The following is a 19689-nucleotide window of genomic DNA, read 5'->3' as shown; positions in this document are numbered from 1 at the left end:
CGAACCAACTTTGTCAGAAGTACCTCTCGTGCACGAGGTATTCTTGATTTGATTCATACAGATGTATGGGGTTATGCCCAGACCCGCAGCATCAATGGTTCACTTTATTACTTGACCTTCATCGACGACTACAGCAGATATTGTTGGGTCTACTTTCTGAAAGAAAAATCTGAAGTGTTTGTCAGATTTCAAGAATTCAAAGCCATGGTAGAAAACCAAACAGGTAGAAAGATCAAGGTCATGAGATCAGACAGAGGAGGTGAATACATGTCTTCAGCATTCATCAACTTTTGCAAAACTCACGGCATTCGAAGACAATTCACATGTGCAGATACTCCTCAGCAAAATGCAATAGCTGAAAGGAAGAATGGGACTTTAGCAGACAGTGCTAGAGCAATGCTTAGTGAAAAGCATCTTCCAAATCAGTATTGGGCAGAAGCAATAGCTACAGCTAACTACTTGCTTAATCGGCTTCCTACCGAACCGATACAAGGTATGACTCCTTATGAAGCATTCACTGGACACAAGCCACGCATTGGGCATCTCCGCATATTTGGTTGCATAGCATATGCCCACATACATGATGATCATCGCAGGAAATTGGATGCGAAGTCACGCAAATGCATCATGGTTGGCTACAGTGAAGAAAGTAAAGCATACAAATTGTATGATCCCATCAACCGCAAAGTCATCATCTCCAAAGATGTAATCTTCGATGAGGAATCAGAATGGAAAACCTCACCTACACAGGAGATAGAAGCATCGACTTCACAGTCATCTACAGAACAGGTTGATGAAGAAGAGCAAGAATTGCCAGCAACACCCCAATCAGCGTCACAGCAGCTCAGACGGTCTACTAGGGAAAGCAGACCACCAGCCAGATTGACATATGCTCAGAAAGGCAAAGCAATTCAGGTGGAAACCACCAACTATGCTCTTATGACTACCATCATGGCTACAGAAGAGCCAGTGTACTTCGAAGACGCAGTAGATAAGCCAGAATGGCAAACTGCAATGAATGAGGAAATGGATGCTTTGTATAAAAATAACACTTGGGAATTATGTGACCTTCCACCAGGAAAGAAGGCCATAGCCAACAAATGGGTATACAAAGTGAAGTACAATCCAGATGGCAGTATTCAAAGATACAAAGCCAGATTAGTTGCAAAAGGATTTGCACAACAATATGGCCAAGATTATGATGAGACTTATGCTCCAGTAGCAAAGATGGATTCCATACGGTTCTTGATATCACTAGCGACACTCAGTACATGGAATGTGTATCAGCTCGATGTCAAGAATGCATTTCTCAATGGTTATCTAGACGAGGAAGTCTACATGCAACAACCAGCCGGTTATGTTGAACCAGGACAGGAGAACAAGGTTTGCCATCTCAAGAAAAGTCTCTACGGCTTAAAACAAGCCCCCAGAAGTTGGTACAGCAGAATTGACAAGTATTTTGCTGATCTGGGATACATGAAGTCAAATGCAGATCATACTCTCTACTACAAAGTTCAAGGGGAAGATATTACTATTGCACTTTTGTACGTAGATGATCTGATTGTGACAGGAAGCAAGGATAGCTTCATCCGAAAGCTAAAACAAGACTTATCTGCAGAGTTCGACATGAAAGATCTTGGACTTATGCACTATTGTCTTGGAATTGAGTTCTGGAGAGATTCAGATAGCACATTCATGAGTCAGCTCAAATATGTTGACAGTCTCCTGAAGAAGTTTCATATGGCAGATTGCAAGATTGCAGCCACTCCCATGGAACAGAGTTTGAAACTTACTAAAGATTCAGAAAAGCCTACAGTCAATGACAGATACTACAGGCAACTCATTGGATCTCTTATATATCTGACAATCACACGGCCAGATATTTGTTATGCAGTAAGCTCACTAGCACAGTTTATGGCAAATCCAAAACAGTCTCACTGGAATGCAGCCAAAAGAGTCTTGAGATACATCAGAGGTACAAGACAATTTGGGATAGAATACAGAGGAAGTCATCCACGGTTGCATGGATACTGTGACAGTGACTATGCTGGAGATCATGAGACCAGGAGATCGACACAGGGATATGCATTTTTCCTTGGTCACGGTGCTATATCATGGTTGTCAAACAAACAGCCAACTGTTTCTTTGTCTTCGACTGAAGCAGAATATAGAGCACTCACTACAGGTGCATGTGAGGCTATATGGCTCAGAAGACTATTGTCAGAAACAGATTACTTTGATGAGTCAAAGCCAACAACAATATACTGTGATAATCAATCGGCTCAAGCATTGGCCAAAAATCCAGTATATCACTCCAGAACAAAGCACATTGATGTCAGAGAGCACTTCATCAGAGAAAGAGTGTTACTTGGTGACATCACACTGCAGCATTGTGATAGCAAAGAAAATGTTGCAGACATCTTTACCAAACCACTCGGTAAAGAGCTATTCGAGAAACACCGACTAGCTCTTGGTTTGATGCAGAGGAAGGACATTCCCATTAAAGGGGTGTGATGGAATGTAATGCTCAGTCCTTCTTCGATTCCCTAGAATCATCATCTTGAGGGAAGGCCTACTTCATGATGTTGATCTTGAGGGAAGGTGTTGAGAGTTCACGCTCAACATCATGTGATCATGTGTGCATAGCACCATCACGTGATCATATGTGCATAGCACTAACCTTATAGAGTGCTATAAAGGAAAGGGTTAGCTCCCCTAACCCTAACCCTAAAAGGGTTTGTATATATTCTATTTTTTCAACTAAATCTAGTGTACAGTTAGTCATTTGTGGTGTGCTCTCTAGCTGTGCCCTCTCTCCTCATCTCCACTCTTCTCCTCTCCCCTCTTCATATTTTGTCAGTTACACCTTCTTCTCATAACATAATTGAGAGACTTGGCATGTGAACACATCGCTCAATGTGGTTTGAAGATTTCCATCAAGAACCGTGCCCAAGATAGTGAAATGATAAGTCTACAGTCTACGATGTGTTTGCAAAATAACTCCAAAAAACCACAACGCTTTACCTTTCGCACATGCTTGCTTTGGGGCCTCATAAAATGTAGTCTTCAAGCTTTTCTTTGTATTCTTTCAGATGCTACCCCTCCCTTGCTAGTGCTAGTATAAAAGGTAAGCTCGTAATTGCTCGATGATGTAGCTCATGCAGCACATGTAATCGAGACCTAACACATGTCCACGCGAGCTCCTCAGCCTCACATGCAAACAACCAACCACGGCATCCCAAGTGTAATCATGCCGCAAAAAGAAAAACAAATCCAAATAAAGCCTATTTTGGCTTCTACTTGTGTGCCTTAACACAACAAGGGAGGGCAAAAAAAAAAAAGATGAATTTCATTTAGAAGGCCTGCCGTGAATCGATAGAAGTAATAAAATATGTGTTGTTTTTAATTATAAGAGAAATCAATGTTTGTATAAAGGAGAGAGTGGTCTGACCAATAGATATAGTTTGAACCGTTAAAAATGTGGTTATTTTTTGTGTTTGTCCATATGTGATCTATAGTTGAGCCATGAATTGTAGTTGGATGAAGAATCAATTGTGTAAAGTTTTTGTTGTTCATGTAAGTTGTTAGTTTTATGTTATTATTGTTTGGTTTGTTGTAGTCTATGTTGAAATCTCCTATTATTGTTGTTGGTGTATTACTATCAATTTTTTGAATCAGTCTTTCTAGTGATGCTAGCAGTGTGGTAATTGTCAACAATGGAGAGTTATATACATTTATTATTGCAATAGATATAGAGTATTTTGTGTTGAAGATAGTAAGTATTGTGATGCTTTGTCTTTGATGTAATGTTGTTGAACCAATTGGGTGTCTTTGTTGTAACAAGTTGCTATACCAACACCTTTTTTTTTGCAAGCATGTGAATCCTGGTAATGATATTTGCATTGATGTGTTGATATGCAACTCATGGGGGCACAAAATTGTGGCTGCTAGGAGGCTTTTGTCATTAAGTATGTCTATGGAATGAGAGTAGAATGCACACGTGTTTAGAGATTGTAACAAGATGTAGTCGTTTTGGAGTGTCGAGAAGTTTTGTTGTTGGAGGTTCCATTGTCTATCTGATTTGAGGCGTTTCATTTCTTTGAGGACATTGGTATCTACTTTGATGTGCTTTGGTTCCAATGGTTTGATGAGGTAAAGGTTTTCTGGGTTTCGTATACGTGATAGTGCTGTGTATGTTAGACCATGTGTTTTAATGAGGGATGGGTCAAACGTAAGGTAATCCATTGATAGTCCTTGTGAACGATGGATTGTTCGAGTAGTAGCTGGTTGTATGGGAAATTGCTTACGAGAGATAGACTTTAAGATGTTCTTACCTATTTAGAACTCTTTTGTGATTTGTTGAATTGGGGTCCACGTATTTGGAATGTCAATGTTGTAAAGGGATGAGTTTTTTATTCATGCTTGTTTACCTATTTTAAAGCTGTCAAATAATATCCAAACATGTTGTTGTTCATTTGTTGTAGTCGAGTGTTTGAATATTCCATCTGCTCCATTTACCAACCCATCTACTCTATCAAGATTTCCTGAACATATTTCTACTTTCATTCCTGGTTTTAAATGTAGTGTTTTGTGTAATCCAATAGTTTGGCTTGGGTTTGAAGGGACTGTTATGGTCTTGCTGCATGTCTTGTGTCTCTTGTCAATAGCTTCTAGAATATGAGGATTATCCTCCAACAAATGAAAGACTTCCTTGTTATGAATATCTTTTGATGCATTAGTGTAGAATAGGTGTGGAATGTTTTGTTTGAGTAATGGTTGTCTTAGATATTTGTTTTTAATATATAATATGTCTTTTTGTGTATGATCTCATGTTCGTATTCTATTTAATATAGATATGAATTGCATGTTTGTTTGACGCATTGGAGTTGTGAACTCATATTGCAAGACATTATCTTTCCAAAACAATGTTTGCATTGATGTTTGTGTTGAATGGTTGATAAAGATCCATGCATCTTTTGTGGGGCTAGCTTGGCATAAGTCTCCACACAATAAAACATCAAGTCCTCCAAATGGTTTCTCTTAAGCGAAGATCTGCTGCAACTAATGTGCTATGTTCAATCAATGACACCTCGTCAAAGACAACAAGTTCAAGATATTGATAGAATTGTGATAGTTCTTGTAATTTTTCAGCAGAGAGGCTTGTGTAGTGGGATACCATCAGTGGAAGATGAAGTGCTACATGGATAGTTGTCCCGCCTATGTTGAAAGTAGCTTTACCTGTGTAAGCCAAAAGAAGAACTTTTGGATAGTGGACATTGTGTGTTTGTTTGTATGATTAATTTCACAGAAGGGCTTGCACTATGGTCAATAGCGTAAATGTTTTTCTTGTACCAGCGTTGCCTATTAAGAATAAATGGAATGATTTAGAAGGAGAGTATCTTTTTTGTAGCATTAAATCCTCGACAATAAGTCATTGTTCATTGTTGAGTGTTCTAAAGTTTGTGTAGTAATCATTGTTTGACTGAATTTTGTGCATTAAGAAATTGTTGTTGACATACTTTTTAGAGGTTGGAGTTTTTGGCATATCCATTCCAATATCGTAAGTTCCAATGTTTTTGCTTCTTTCAACATCAGTGGATGATGTAGTAGTAATTGTTGTTGTTGAATTTGATGGTACTTTTGGAATGAGTTTGTTGAATTGTATTTTGTTCGGATCTATTATATGTTTGTTGTCAAAATACATATCATGCCAGGTGGAGGTAATGTTTTCAAGAGTTGGTTCAATGTGGTGGTATGGAAGGAATAGAAGACATAGTTCTCTATGGTAATCTTCTGGGTTTTTAATTTGGCTGTAGTTGTTGAATCTTATGATTTTCCCTCTTTTTTTTTTTTGTGTTTCAAAAAATTGTGTAGTTACTAATGAAGGAGGCCAAGCAAAATGTTGTGTAGATTTTCTGAGCGTTTCAAGTATTTTGCAATAACGTCATCGAAGAAAATGTTTGTGCTTTCGGGGTTTAGGTGTTGGAGTTGCTCCCTACGCTTTAGTAGCAATGTTCTTTCTCTGGTGGATTGTATTAATGTATTGAAATTGCCTTGTTGATGTGGAGAGTGGTAAGGATAGTGCTAGATATACAACTTGTTGCGAACTTATATGTTGAGTATTCAAGATTGTGTTACCCACTCTTCTTATTCATTTGTTAGGTGGTGCATTGGAGTCGATGCATTGTGATAGTGCTTGTTGAACTCCTAGAGTTGTTTCTTTGTCCAATTTTGTCATGTAAGATGTACAATAGGCTGCTGCACCATGATGATTAAGAATGAATTGGATATCGGTGTTTGCATCCCATAAGTCGAGTAGGATTGAAGTTGGTGTAAATGTCTTTTGGTCCCCTTTTTAAGAATATTGTAGGTTGTGAAATAGATGATTGCAGGACAAAAATGTACTCTTCTTCTGTCATATTTAAAGTTTCCAAGTATGCATTGTAGTCTAATGTTTGTGTATCTTCTTGTAGTAAAATTGAATTAATTAAATGAAGTTGTTTTTTAAGATTATTTGTTCTTAGCTCATGTTGTAATGGAAGTAAGACTTTTGTCCTATACATAAGTGGTCTAGGATAACCAAATCAACATTCATTTTTTTTCTTGAAGCATGTTTTACGATGTTTGTGTACTTGATTATCTTTTTTATCACATGGGAAAAGCAAAATGTTTGTCGAAATGTATTAGTCAACAAAAGTTTCTATTTCATTATTAGAAGATATTCCAAAAGTGGGTGCATTGTCAATCCACAAAAGTCCATGATCATGTTGGCTACCTCTATTTTGGAATTCTGTTACGAAGTAGAAATCGTTAACTTTCTTGAGAATGCTATCATCTTTTCTTATAAGTTTTTTGAGTGCTTGGAATTTGTGGACTTAATATTGAGATGTGGTGATGGGATCTGCTCGAATCAAGTTGCGATTTCTGTTTGTGAATCTGTATTTCCCTCTACCGGGTCCAATCTTATTTTTTAGATGGCTTTGATTAATGGTTCCCATAGTTTTTCCACTGCTAATAGTGTCACAAAGGAGGTTGGGGGCCTAATTGTCTAAGCATTGCCAAAAGGTTTTTTTAAAGGTAGTGCTTGTAGTCTATTGATGTTCTTAGGTGTGAGAAGTCTTCGTATCCTATGTTTGAATGCAGAATTTTCTCAATGTTTGTATCTAAGAGAGCATCCTTTGCTTGTAGTGCTATTCCTTTTGTTTGTGCTTTTCCCATGCGAACCCAAGATGATGATAGAACTTGTTTCACTAAAATTTTCATTGTTTTGAAGAAAAGGTTTTCTATAGAAAAAGCAAATCAATGGTCTACATTTGTGAGCTCCCACCTTGCGATGTCTTGGTAGGAGATATGCTTAGGAATGCTATACGATCGTGGGTTTCCAAAGAATAGTTTAGGAAATGATAGTTCCTTACAATATTTGTCTTTGAAGATGCTTAGCAGCGAAAACCCTTCTGAAGGTGCAATTTCAATGGTTTGTCCTTCAAAGTCAACAACTTGTTGGCATGTATAAATGCCGTGGACTAAAGTATCTGTAAGAAGTTGTTCTTCCATTGTTTCATCAAGGTGTTGTTCTTCCATTGTTTCATCAAGGTGTTGTTCTTGTTTTTCACTTATGTGCTCAGTAGCCTGAGTGAGCTGTACATGTTTTTCCCAAAGATCATTTATACGAACGTTGTTTTGTTTGTATAAAGGACTTGACAATAATTCTTTTAATGCAAGCATAGTAAATGTTGGTCGTATGACACCGCTCATGTAATTATGTTTGAACGAAAGTTTGCACTTCAGTGCTACAACAATGGTATCATAAGTAGTTAGAAATCTTGGCAATACTCTTTGTCTTCTATCAACGTCAGCAAAAACATTGACAACACTTCCTTGTAATCCATATTGACCTTCATATGATAGTTGTTGAATTTGAGCAAATGGTATTCTAATTGAAACTAAGCGTGCCTTAATATCATTTAGATTATTTGTGAATTTTGTTTTTGGAACCATTTTCATGTTCTTTAAAAAGAAAGGTGGAATTTTTTAAGTCTTAAGGTCTTTGTAGCATAGTGCACAGGACCACCTAATACATGATTGATTGCTCAAGACATCTATTTCATTTGCTTGAAGAAATATTAGAATTTCTAGCTTTACTTTAATCATTTTATTTCAAAATTTCAAGCATCCGCAACATATGCATGGGAAAGTTGGAGTATCCAATATCTTTTTGAAATACTGTTGCTCATATGAAACAATCTTTCTTTTTCTCTTTTGTGTTGTTGAATTGTAGATTTTTCTATTGTTTGAGTTGTTTTGAAAGGAAAAGTTTGTGGTTGTAAGACAATTGCACGAAACTTATAAATTCTATTAATAATTGTATTATTGTTGTGTTTGCATTCTAAAGAGTTGGTTGAGAACAAAGTAGCTATTTCTTTAGTTGAGAGCATAGGATTTTGTGCAATAAGGTTTTTAAGAAGCAACTCCTCTTGTGAAGACCATTTGTTGTAAGTACGTTTGGCTTCTAAATGTATCAATGGTTCAATCATGCAACCATTAGATGCTTCATTTATTAGCAAAGTGCAAGGATTATCTTGTATTTTTCTTTGAAAGCTTAATTCCATCATATGTTAGTAGAGCAAAAGATGATCCAAATATAAAGTGATATCATTGAAGAATGTCCATAACTAATGCATGAGATGAAGCTGAATTACGAGACCACTTCTCAAAATTTTCAATTGTAAAGGTATAATTTCCAAGAATGGAAGTGAACGTGTGCCATGGCATATTTATTGTTTCCCATTCTTTTGAAATGTTGTTAAAGAGAGTCTTAAGTAGTTGTTCATATGCAAGACTTGGAAAGAAATGCAAGAGGCATACGAGAACATTTGTATTCATTGGATGAGAATCCAAGAAATTATCGTTATGGACTAGATGTTTTTGAAGAAGAAGTTTAGTAATGTCCATCTTGTTTATAAAAGTATAGTTTCAATTTCCAATGAAATTTTAAGTAAAAGTTTGAAGGGCTTGCATGTGAAAATGTAGATTGAATTGTATTTCATAAAGAAAGGTGTACATCATGCATTTGCATCAAATGCAATAACATAGCCAGAGCTATTAATAGTGAAGCTTCCACTAGGTTTAGTAGTCTTGAGTTACTCCTAGCCATCATCAAGTCTTCCTCGTATAGCTGCAGGAAGGGATAAGTCAACCCAAGAACAATGTCAATATATGGCCCTCTAATATGGACAGGCACTTGTTCACCTCCACGTTGAACAATGTCGCCTGTAAGAGAAGGAACTAGCTCAATGGTTTGTGGGCTCTGGCATGAATAGCAATACGGATGGAGCAGATCCCTACTCACTCAAACACCCCCGCAAGCCTCACAAACGTGGTCGATCAAGTCGGCATTTACATTTGTAAAGTGTAGAATACCAAACACCCGTGTCAACAAAAAACATTTGTTAACATTGGCAATAACATGATTAAATCACTTGAATATTTGGAAGTCCTTACCTTTGTTTCATAACCCAAGCATGAAACTTGGCTCATAAATGCACTCTTCAAATCATCCTTTGTGGGACCATTAGGAACATCTGCTAGTATTGTAAAGTCAAAGACACAAATGGTTCCTTTTGCCTTCAAGAAGGACACATTTTTGAGAATGTACATAACCACTACTTCTTCATTGAATTCTTGTATGAGTTGAGTGAGAGTGGCTTTTCTCTCATTCACAAATGATAGTTGCAATGTCGTAAAAGTTTAATTTTAACAATAGCAACTAATTCAAATCTATTTGATGGAAAGAAGTAAATAAAAAGTGCTATGAAGTCAACTTATTGCTACTTTATCTTCATCATAATCTGGTCCCCCATTCCCTCTTCAGTTGCAACTTTGATTACCATAATTGCAATTGTCCCCATAACATTTGCAACTGTGTACTTGTGGAAATTGACAATTTTAGATGCCCAAAGTATATATGTGCTCAATGAGTGGTCAGGTAGAAAACGAAGGTTTCCCTCAAGTGGTTCTCCTCTAATAATGCAAGTTGTGGCATCTAGAAGCAAGGAGAACTTAGATGTCGCACCTTCCGTATTACCCCTTGGTACAACACTAGCCCCCTCTATTCTATAAAACTCTCTGGACAATTTGTAACAAGTTTACAAATTGGTGAATGTATGCATTTGGTATGAGCAATGTGACTGTGTGAGAACAATACCTATCCGTGAAATCTCCTTTCAAGTAAGTGGGATACTTTGGATTTATCACTTTATAAGTACCATACTTACAAAGTAATTTTCCTTCAAAAACAAATCTATGAGTTGCACAATCAGATAATTGAGTTATGTTCAATGAGATCAATGAATTTACCCCCCCTCCAAAATTTTCTTTAGAAGGAATGATTGTTTTTGCAATGGCTACATTGTGCGGTGAGGGCACAAACTTTGAAGGATATCTAGGTAGATTGTATGAATTCACCTCATCTTTGTCTTCTTTGCAAATTAGTTGTTTGCTTGCTGCAAGTACAAATTTTAAAAAGTATAAGTTTTCATTTTAAATGAAAAATCCCCTCATGATAACATATCTATATTTAAAATTTGCTACTTTATCATGTCTTAATAATTTGGTCTTCACAAAATTACATTAAATTATTTGTCTTTTTGGAAAAAGATGCATATTAATCAAGAGCATAAATAACATTGGAAATTATATATATTAAGTACAAAACCAAAAATAAATTCTCTCTTTGTGAGAACATCTAACATAATAAGCAAAATACAATTTTTAACAAAATGATGTATACAAACGCCAAAACAAAATTTAAAAAGTATAAATTCCAAATGCTATACTTAATGTTTTTTTGTTTTTTTGAAAAATCTCATGAAAACACTACATAAGCATTCAAAAGCAAACCATACAATAAAATTGAAATACCAAACGATAGTCTTGACTCAATCTGAGTCAATGTTTATAACATCATTAACATCTATTTTGGGAGAATGGGCTGGTTGCATCACATGTCTTTCCCGTTTTACTTTTGATTTGCATTGAACATAAGATGTGATAGTTGATTTAAAATAAACATACTCGGGTTCTCTTGTACGAGCATCTTCACTGAGAAAAAAAGAAGAAGGCAAAGACAAGTATTTGTAAAATTGAAATAGAACAAAACAAAAGTAATATTTCTAACAAACCTTGGGCATATGCCTCTTGCGCCACCTCTTGAAATGAAGTCTTCAAGGATCGCCGTGGGCTTTTTTTGATAGGGGAATTTTTAAAGAGATTTTCTTTAGGTGTCTTGCTTGGAGATGCATAAATAGAAGGGGTTGACTTGGGCATGGGCGGAGAAGCGCTTTTGTTCATAAAAGAATATGTTGAAGTTGCTGATGCACCTACAATCAACTTCTACAATCAATAGCTGTCAATGCTATTTCACTTTAAAGAAAATGAAGGAAAAATGAAAATGAAAGAGGAAAATGCAACTAATAAATTCTTGAATGATTAGAATATTGAAACTAAGAAGAAAGGTATGCAATTTGATTTTTAAGTAGGACATTGTGCGAATGTATATCTGAGATGCATACTTTAGACGAGATTATGACGAAAAAGAAATAGCATGAAAACAAATAGCTTGGGGAACTGAGGGAAAGAAGGGGAGAGACAGAGAAAGAAAGGACAAGAGAGGCTTCGATCCTTATTATCAGCCTTGCTGAATTTCAGTAGAAGAAGACCGAAGTCCTCAGGTTGCATTTGGAAGACCAGGAGTGAACTTTCTATTGGTGATGATCAGCTTCTTGTTGGCAATCGCCAAGTGCCTCAAACAATAATGAACTGCCGAAAACAATCCAATCAACACGTCTCGCTCGCATTTCTCATGCAATGGGTTTTGGGGTCATAACTGCTACAAGAAGAGTGGGGTGAGGAAACCACGAAGGTCCTAAACTATAAGTAGGAGGACAAACACCGAGTCGTGAGATATGAGAGGAGGGAGATCTTGCGAGTAGAGTAAGTCCATGCTTACTGGTCAATCGTTTGTGACAAGAAGATAGAAGGAGAACAGGAAACGGGATAGAAAAAGACAACTCGAAAATGTTGATGCGATTCGGGATAGACCGTCGAATTCAAGAGTTCGTAAGTTAATCGAAGTACAATAAACAATACAAGAATTGATCAACAGTATGAAAGCTTCACTAGCGGGAACTTTGCAGAGTTTCTTGGAAGATTCGATTCCACTTTCGGGGACGAGACATTTCTTTGGAATCGGTGTCACAGGAGCTGCCAATAGTTTAGGGCAGGCTTTCGCTAGACCTGCAGACAATCAGAAGAATATTATCACATTGAAAGGAAAGGAAAGACGTTTGAAGCGAAGAGAAGACAAAAAACAGACGAATGTTCACCCTTTTCGAATGTGCAACTGTCCGTTTCCATCGTGTCGCTCGATCCTTCCATTGGGTGAGTGCACGTTGATCATAAAGCTTCAAAACAAGAGTGCGGATGGACTGCGCACATACAAAGAATGTTGAAAAAGGAATTAGGAACCTTAATCATGATAGACGTCGTATTAAAATTGGAGAGAATGGCAGCGTACTAGAGTAATTGGGTTGCATATTTGCAGTTTCATGCAGCACTCTACAACATCCACTCTGTTAGAAGAGCAAATCATGAGTTTAGAGAAGATGACGAGGCTATGACTGATGATATCCAATCAGGCCGTAGCAGAGGAGAAAGCAACAGAAAAGGAAATGACTCTGCCACGGCTCGAGGCTTGTGAGTTGAAAGTCCAAGGAGCGCGCCGAACTATGATTTTTGGAGAAGAGAGCGGTGGAAATCATGAGGCGGAAGATGAGCGATATCAGACAAATGAGAGCAACGTTGGGTCTGGTGGAACAAGTGAACAGGAAATATCCACGATACATGACTGCATGCATCGACTCGCATGCAATCACTGCTTCCAACTACGCACCAATCACGGAATATTAGAGAAGCAAAAAATAAAATAAATGTCTGTACTTCGCTAGAAATGCTTAAGCTCTATTTGGTTGTAAATGCCTTTGTGTCTGCTTATGCCTGTCTGAAGGCAGCCGTTTTCTTTTCTTTGTACATTTCCGTTTTCTTTCCATAATACAATTCTGGTTTGTTCTGCGCACCCAAAAAAAAAAAAAAAAGGGTGATTTTGTGCTTCCTGGTCGCTAAGGCTCCCCCTGACAAACAAAAAAAACTCCACATAGGCAAGGGAGGTGATGGGAGGGCAAACCGTAAAGGTATAAACATCCTTGATCTTCTTATTGGCCATATTTTTGGGGCGTATATAGTAAATGATGAGGCAAAGTCTGAGAGCCGTTGGAGGGAGCTCTGTCTGAGCTTCAGTTTCTAGGGTTTTCGACTTGTTCTTCTCCTACTTCCCGGCGCTCTCCTCCTGCTCCTCTTCCTCCTCCCTTCCAAGCTCGACACCAATTTCTGTAAGTACTCTCTGCTCTTCTTCTTCTCTTTCTTCCCATCCCTGCCTCTTTCGCTCGCTTTTCTTGTTCAGTTTCGTCTCTGCCTCTTCTTCTTAGTCTCGTCTCCTGCATTCCGGGCTCGCTTCGCTTCTTTTTTCGTCTCTGCTCTCTCCCAGCTCTTGAATTATTGCTTCTTCCTAGATTTGTATCGCCATTTAGCGTTACGACTCCAAATTGCATCCCCCGCCCTCGTATTTCCATTTGCATGGGCCTGTCTTCCCTCTGTCTTCACCGCTTGTCTATCTTCAAGCTGTATGCACATTCGAGAACATCTCTCTGTAGATGTTTTTTTAATAGGGCTGACTTAGGTTCTTTTCCTTCAATGGGTTTCTGGAAACATTATATTTTCCAGGCCTCTGTCCCGATATTTTATGTCGGTTTCCTTTGAGCTTTCGTTTGTCGTGTACTTATTACGGATTGAAACCGTCTCGCGCGTTATTTAATTACACTGTTGTGAGATGAATTGACAAATTGGATCCTTGAATTAATATTTCTGCCGTCTTTTGGGTTTTAGCGTAAAAAAAGCCAGAAGCGATGCGGGCGACTCGAAATGCAGCCAAGAATACACCTCCCGCCAAGAAGGGATCGAAGACTTCGCCTGCGGCTGTCAAAGCTGCTGCAGTTGAGAAGCAGGAGCAGCAGCCCAAATCTCAGGGTAAGGCGACCTCAGGCAAAGTGGAGAAGCAGGAGCAGGAGCCTGAATCTGAGCCTGTTCATGCTATGGAGGAGGTTAAGTCCGTTGAATCTATCCCGATTGACATCAGGCCTGACGTCCCGAGTGTAGATGCCCCTGATGCGAGTGTGGCACCCGCTGAAGGTGCAGAGAAGCCCAAAGAGACTCCTAAAGCAAAATGTGTATCTGCAAAGAAGAAAGTTGCCACTCCCAGGAAGAAAGCAACTGAAGTTGATCCCAGCAAAGAACTTGCCGAAGTGAAGTCTGTCGATGCAGTAAAGGAAGAACTCAAGCTGGTAGACTTAACTGAACAGACGCCCAAGGAAGCTTCAAAAGAGGACACCTTAGAATCTAAAGAAGTTATAATTGAGCAAGTTAAGGTTGAGTCACAGGTGGATGTGACTTCTGCAATAGAAGTTGTGGCAGTTGGAAAGGAGGAAGAGATGGAAACGGAGGAAGCTCAAGATGCAGATGAAGAAATGGAGGAAGAGGACCAGGGTGAAGGTGTGGAAAACGACGGTGGCCTGGAAAATGAAGCTGATAATCAAGAATATGACGAGGAAGAAGAGGAAGATCTGGAAGGAGAAGAGGGAGAGGGCGATGAAGGAGAGGAAGGGGAAGGAGAGGATGACGATGCATTGTTGGAACAGAGGCCAGTGAATGAAAGACAAAAACGACAGATGCTTGAGGTATTTGTAGGCGGGTTGGACAAAGATGCCACTGATGAAGACGTGAAGAAGGCTTTTGAGGTAGTCGGGGAGGTTGTAGAAGTACGCCTGACAAGGAATCGTCAAACTGGCAAGAATAAGGGGTATGCCTTTGTCCGTTTTGCCAGCGTAGAGCAAGCCAAAAGAGCCGCCACCGAGCTTGAAAGAACTAAGGTTACTCTGCCTTCTCCTGTAGTGGAGGGTGATTGTTTTGTATATGTATCTATATTAGTTCTTATGTATTTGGCTACAGCTCAGAAACTTGCTCTTGTGTGTTTGTGTCCTGAGAGCCTGTTAAATTGGACAGATTCGGGGCAAGGAATGTGCAGTTGTGCCCAGTGAGGATAACGATACCTTGTTCGTAGGGAATATTAACAAGACATGGAAAAGTGAGCAGGTAGTTCCTCAGTCTCTCTATTAGATTTTTGAGTGTTGGGTGGTTGTATCTCGATTGTTCGTTTTTCATTTGGTGGCTTACAGCTGCTTTGGCTGCTTTCCAGGTTCTCGAGAAACTAAAGGAGTATGGAGTTGAGGGTATTGAAGAGATGACTTTGACGGATGATCCTAAGAATGAAGGTTCGAATCGTGGGTTTGTTTTCCTAGAATTGGCCACTCACTCTGATGCTGTGAAGGCGTTCAAACGACTTAGTCAACCTGATGCTTTATTTGGTGCTGACCGCTCTGCCAAAGTTGCATGGGCTGAACCTACTGAGCCAGATGAGGAAGTCATGGCCAAGGTTTCTCCTTACTGTTATTGCTCCGCTGACTAATCTTTGGCTTTTCATTGTAGCCTAATTATACAGGGCTTGTAAGGGAGGGTCTCAGCATGTGTAAACTCTTCCCCTTGCAGGTCAAGTCTGTTTTCGTTGATAGTATGCCCTCTTCATGGGATGAAGCAAAGGTGAAAGAACATTTTGGTAAATATGGTGATATAGAGCGTGTAGTTCTGGCTAGAGATATGCCCAGATCAAAGAGGAGTGATTTTGCTTTCATCAACTATGTGAGTCGGGATGCAGCTGTTGCATGTGTAGAGGCTCTTAAAGACAAAGAGCTTCATGATGGGGATAATGAGGTGAGGAAAGATGGTTATTTATGTGTCTAACCATGCACATGTGTTGCATAAAGGATTGTTAAACTTTGCAATGCATTTTTTGTGCAGGTCAAAGTGAAAGTAGAACTAGCAAAGTCTGCACCAAGAAAAAAGCAAACAAAGGGGGCTCGTGGTGGGTATCCTGTTGGTGGCCATCCTGCAGGACGGGGAAAAGGCGAAGGTGAGTCTCTTTGCACTTGGCAGAGGGCTGTGCGTCCTGTTTTTAAGGATCTTCATGACTAACTTCTCCATCTGAATGCTGCAGGCTGGGCATCCCGTGGTGGTCGCTTTGATCAGAGGAGGGGCAGAGGAGGTCGGAGAGGCTTGCCTCGTGGTGGTCGACTGGGTCGTGGGGGTGGGAGGCGTTTGTATGATCAGGCAAGTGCGCAGAAGATGACAAGGGCTATGAAGATGCAGGTTGGGGATGAAAGGTCACGGGACAGGCGTCCTTCTGGTATGAAAGCTCCTCTTAAGATTGCAGCTACTAGGATCTGGAAACTGTGGCTCATATGGTTCTTGATGTTTGTTTGACTACTGGTAGTTATTGCACCACAATATGACTCCTCAAAATAAAGTTTGATGTTGCTAACACTGAAGTGACTTCTCAGGAGCTGGACCTACACGTCGTCCAAGAGGGGCTGCCAGGGGTGGTTATTCGAGACGCGAAGATGTCGACTATGATCCTCCACGAGCGAGGGAAAGTTCTAGACGCGGTAGTGATAGTGCTTTCAAAGAGGACTATATGCCTCGAGGTGTACGCCTTGCTTCTGGGTTTGCAAGACCACGTGGCTACTCTGGTCGCCCCGCACGAGAAGATGCCTATTCACGAAGATCAGAAAGAGGTCCAGTGTACGGACGGGATGTAGATGGCGGATATGGCTCTGGTGTGCTTGACTATGGTGAAGCTGGCCCTGGAATTAAGCGACCTTACTCTGCCTTGGTAAGTAACAGGTTGTTTTAAAAGTTTAGGTCACTCCTGTAAATTATTAAGTAATGGCTTGCCTCATTGATCAAATTTTCTTCTTCTCACGCAGGACGAAGATGCTGCTTATTACGAGGCAGTGCGCAGAGGCTATCCTAGAGCTCGAGTCGAGTATCCTGATCCGGGTCCTGTTGGTGGTTCTCTCTACCCAGACTCTGTCAGGTATTGTGTGAAGGACCTCCACCCTGAGTTTTTGGTTCAAGTTGGCCTTCTCTGTGGGTGTGAATCTGTCTGCATAGGAGTAGACACCATAGCACCTCTGTGCCACCTATGTGCAGACGACATGCTATTGATCCGGGAATGTCCTCTCATTTCTTATTGCTCATGCTCACTTGGCTAAATTTGAGTTTCAAGTTCATACATAGGGTCTATAGACATCAAAGTTTATACTGTGGGTGGACTGCATGTTACTGGGAATTTCGGAATGCATTTTCTTAGAAATACATTAAAGCACTTTTATTATCTTTTGTTTTCATGTGATCATTGGATTCTTTTATTATCTTTTGTTTTCATGTGATCATTTGATCTTTTATTTCCTTAAGGACGTCTTTTGGACGCTCATCACTTGGAGGACGAAGTGCCTTGCCAGCACTTGGAGGTGGTTCAGTTGCGCAGACATCACTGTCCGTATATGATCAACCTGGCACTGGATTGGGTGGAAGTAGGGACACGACTCTTAAGCTTGCTTTGGATTGAAGTATAGGATATGTAGGGAAAGCAATAAAATAACTCCACAAGGAATACTGAGATTGGAACACAGGATAAAGATGTCTGTATGCTTTTGACATGTCTCTTAAGCTTGCTTTTTGGTTTGAAATAGATTCCTCCAGGAACTCAAGATCATTTTTTGTATATGTTTTTAGGTCATGGTTACTCCTCCGCGCTGTCAGGAGCTGGTGATTATATGACTGGTGCAGCAGAGGTAAAAGTCAACCCTCTGCTTCTTTGTGCTGCTTATGGTTTGGTGATTTGTTGTGCTTAAGAGTTGGCTTGTTCCACCAATGCATTTTAGGAGTCAGCCAAGTTGGGATTACTGCTTATGTGTACAGTTGCTGGTGGGGGGGGGGGGTGTGATGCTTAATGTCGGTGCAAATTAGCATCCACTTTCAGTGTCATGTAGGGAACTACGTAGTATGTGATCGGCACTGAAGAATGAAGCTGTGGATACAAATGCTCAAACTATGGCTACTTGCCTTTATTTTCTGTGTAGATTTTTGGTCTTTAGAACAACAAAAAATCTAAATTTGTATGATTGGACATATTCTAGTCCTACAAAGGTATATATACTTGCCTTTATTGTTGTAGGTTTCCCTGCATGTTTGTAAGTTTTTACTGCGTTTGGGTCTGTCCCCTCATGTTATAATGACGGACTGATTTGCTGATAGTCCATGGTTTGTGGGCATTGATTTATGTCCTTTTTTTTGGTTGCTTTCAGTATTGTTGTTTACTGCCTTCCTACCTTTTGAAGGGAGCTAACATGATTATGTTGTGCTTGTGCAGCTAAGGGGAGGATCCTATTCCTCATCCTTGTATGGTGGCCGACCAGGGTCTGGATATGGCCTGCCTGGTGGTTCTGGCTCTTACTATTGAGGCTTGGTAATCCATGATTTCTCCTTATTTCTGCAAACTATGCGTTTGCACGGTTGTTCAATTTGATGTAAATAGTATGCCATTGCTTGTCATGATCTACTGGATTCGTGCATGTGTTGCCTTCCTTTAGATGGGGACTTTGAATGCAGTATATCTGGTCTTATGTGGGTCCCTCTGCCCTTTTTTCTGTGTGCAGATTGAACATATCTGTGAGTTGGATTCCTGACTTGTTTCAGCATTGAGCGCTTTAAAGTCGAAGTTATTTGAAATGCTACGGGAGTTGGTGATAAAGTTGGAGGTCGGTGGAGTCCGGACAGCACTTATTTGCTTCTGTTGTTGTTCTGCCGCCTCATATTTGCAAGATGGCTTCTTGCTACTGAATCTTTGTTCTGCTAGAAAGCAAGCATAGCCTTCTTAAATGAGCCCGCGACATGCCAGCTTTAAGATTTCCTCGACTCTCAGTCCTTCCACTTTTGTCTGAATGGGAAAGAGGGCTACAAATGTCAGGGCCTGCAACGGGGTGTGAAAGATTTGGCTTTTTCCAGCAGAAGCTAAGAGGTCTGTTTTTCTTTAGTTATGTTTTTTTGCAAAATGGTCTAGTGCTGGCAGAGAATGTTTGGCTTTGTTTGAAAGTGGGTCTCAAGATATGCAAGGGATATTCTTTAAGGGGATGTATTGGCTCAGCTTTATTTCCCCTCCCTCTTTGTATTAGCCAAACCTGAGAATATCTCAATTAAGTTATGGTGAGAGCCCTCAATTAACCGTATGTGAGGCCCCACAAGGACAAGGGCCAATTCTTTTGGTAAAAGGGAGCACTTTTTCCAGTAGAGGCTAAGAGTATAGTTTTTCTCTGATTGTCCTTTTTGCGTTAATGGTCTCGTGCTGGCATTCTGTGAGAACTCTCTCTAGAATGTTTGGCTTTGTTTGAAAGTGGGTATGAAGGTATGCAAGGGATTTTCTGTAAGGGGATGGATTTGCCCAACTTTATTTCCCCTCCGACTTTGTATTAGCCAAACCTGCAAATGTCTCAATTGAGTTATGGTGAGAGCCGTCAACTAACCGTATGTGAGGAACCCCTATGTGAGGAACCATATGTGAGGCTCAGAGGGACAAGGACCAATTTTTTTGGTAACAGTAGCAAGGCAGGTGGCCAGTCTTCTTTC

General features: G+C 39.8%; 1 protein-coding gene across 1 annotated transcript; it reads left to right on the top strand.

Annotated features, from left to right (window-relative positions):
• Window positions 1-13273: 13273 nt before the first annotated feature.
• LOC147890114 (uncharacterized) lies at window positions 13274-19283 on the top strand. Its single transcript, XM_087390384.1, has 13 exons — window positions 13274-13445; window positions 13999-15038; window positions 15172-15261; window positions 15365-15601; window positions 15715-15936; window positions 16024-16135; window positions 16220-16408; window positions 16563-16894; window positions 16989-17098; window positions 17479-17597; window positions 17800-17858; window positions 18437-18532; window positions 18723-19283. Exons 2-12 carry the CDS (start codon window positions 14019-14021, stop codon window positions 18524-18526), a joined length of 2580 nt encoding a protein of 859 aa, XP_087246510.1. The 5' UTR covers window positions 13274-13445; window positions 13999-14018; the 3' UTR covers window positions 18527-18532; window positions 18723-19283.
• The last annotated feature ends 406 nt before the right edge of the window (window positions 19284-19689 follow it).

Source organism: Dipteris shenzhenensis, chromosome 19, assembly GCF_047967505.1.
Source record: "Dipteris shenzhenensis isolate YYH24624 ecotype China chromosome 19, Dip_SZ_1.0, whole genome shotgun sequence".
Classification (NCBI taxonomy): Eukaryota; Viridiplantae; Streptophyta; class Polypodiopsida; order Gleicheniales; family Dipteridaceae; genus Dipteris; species Dipteris shenzhenensis.
Note: the sequence above shows the minus strand (reverse complement) of the source record. Positions and strands in the feature narration are given on the sequence as shown.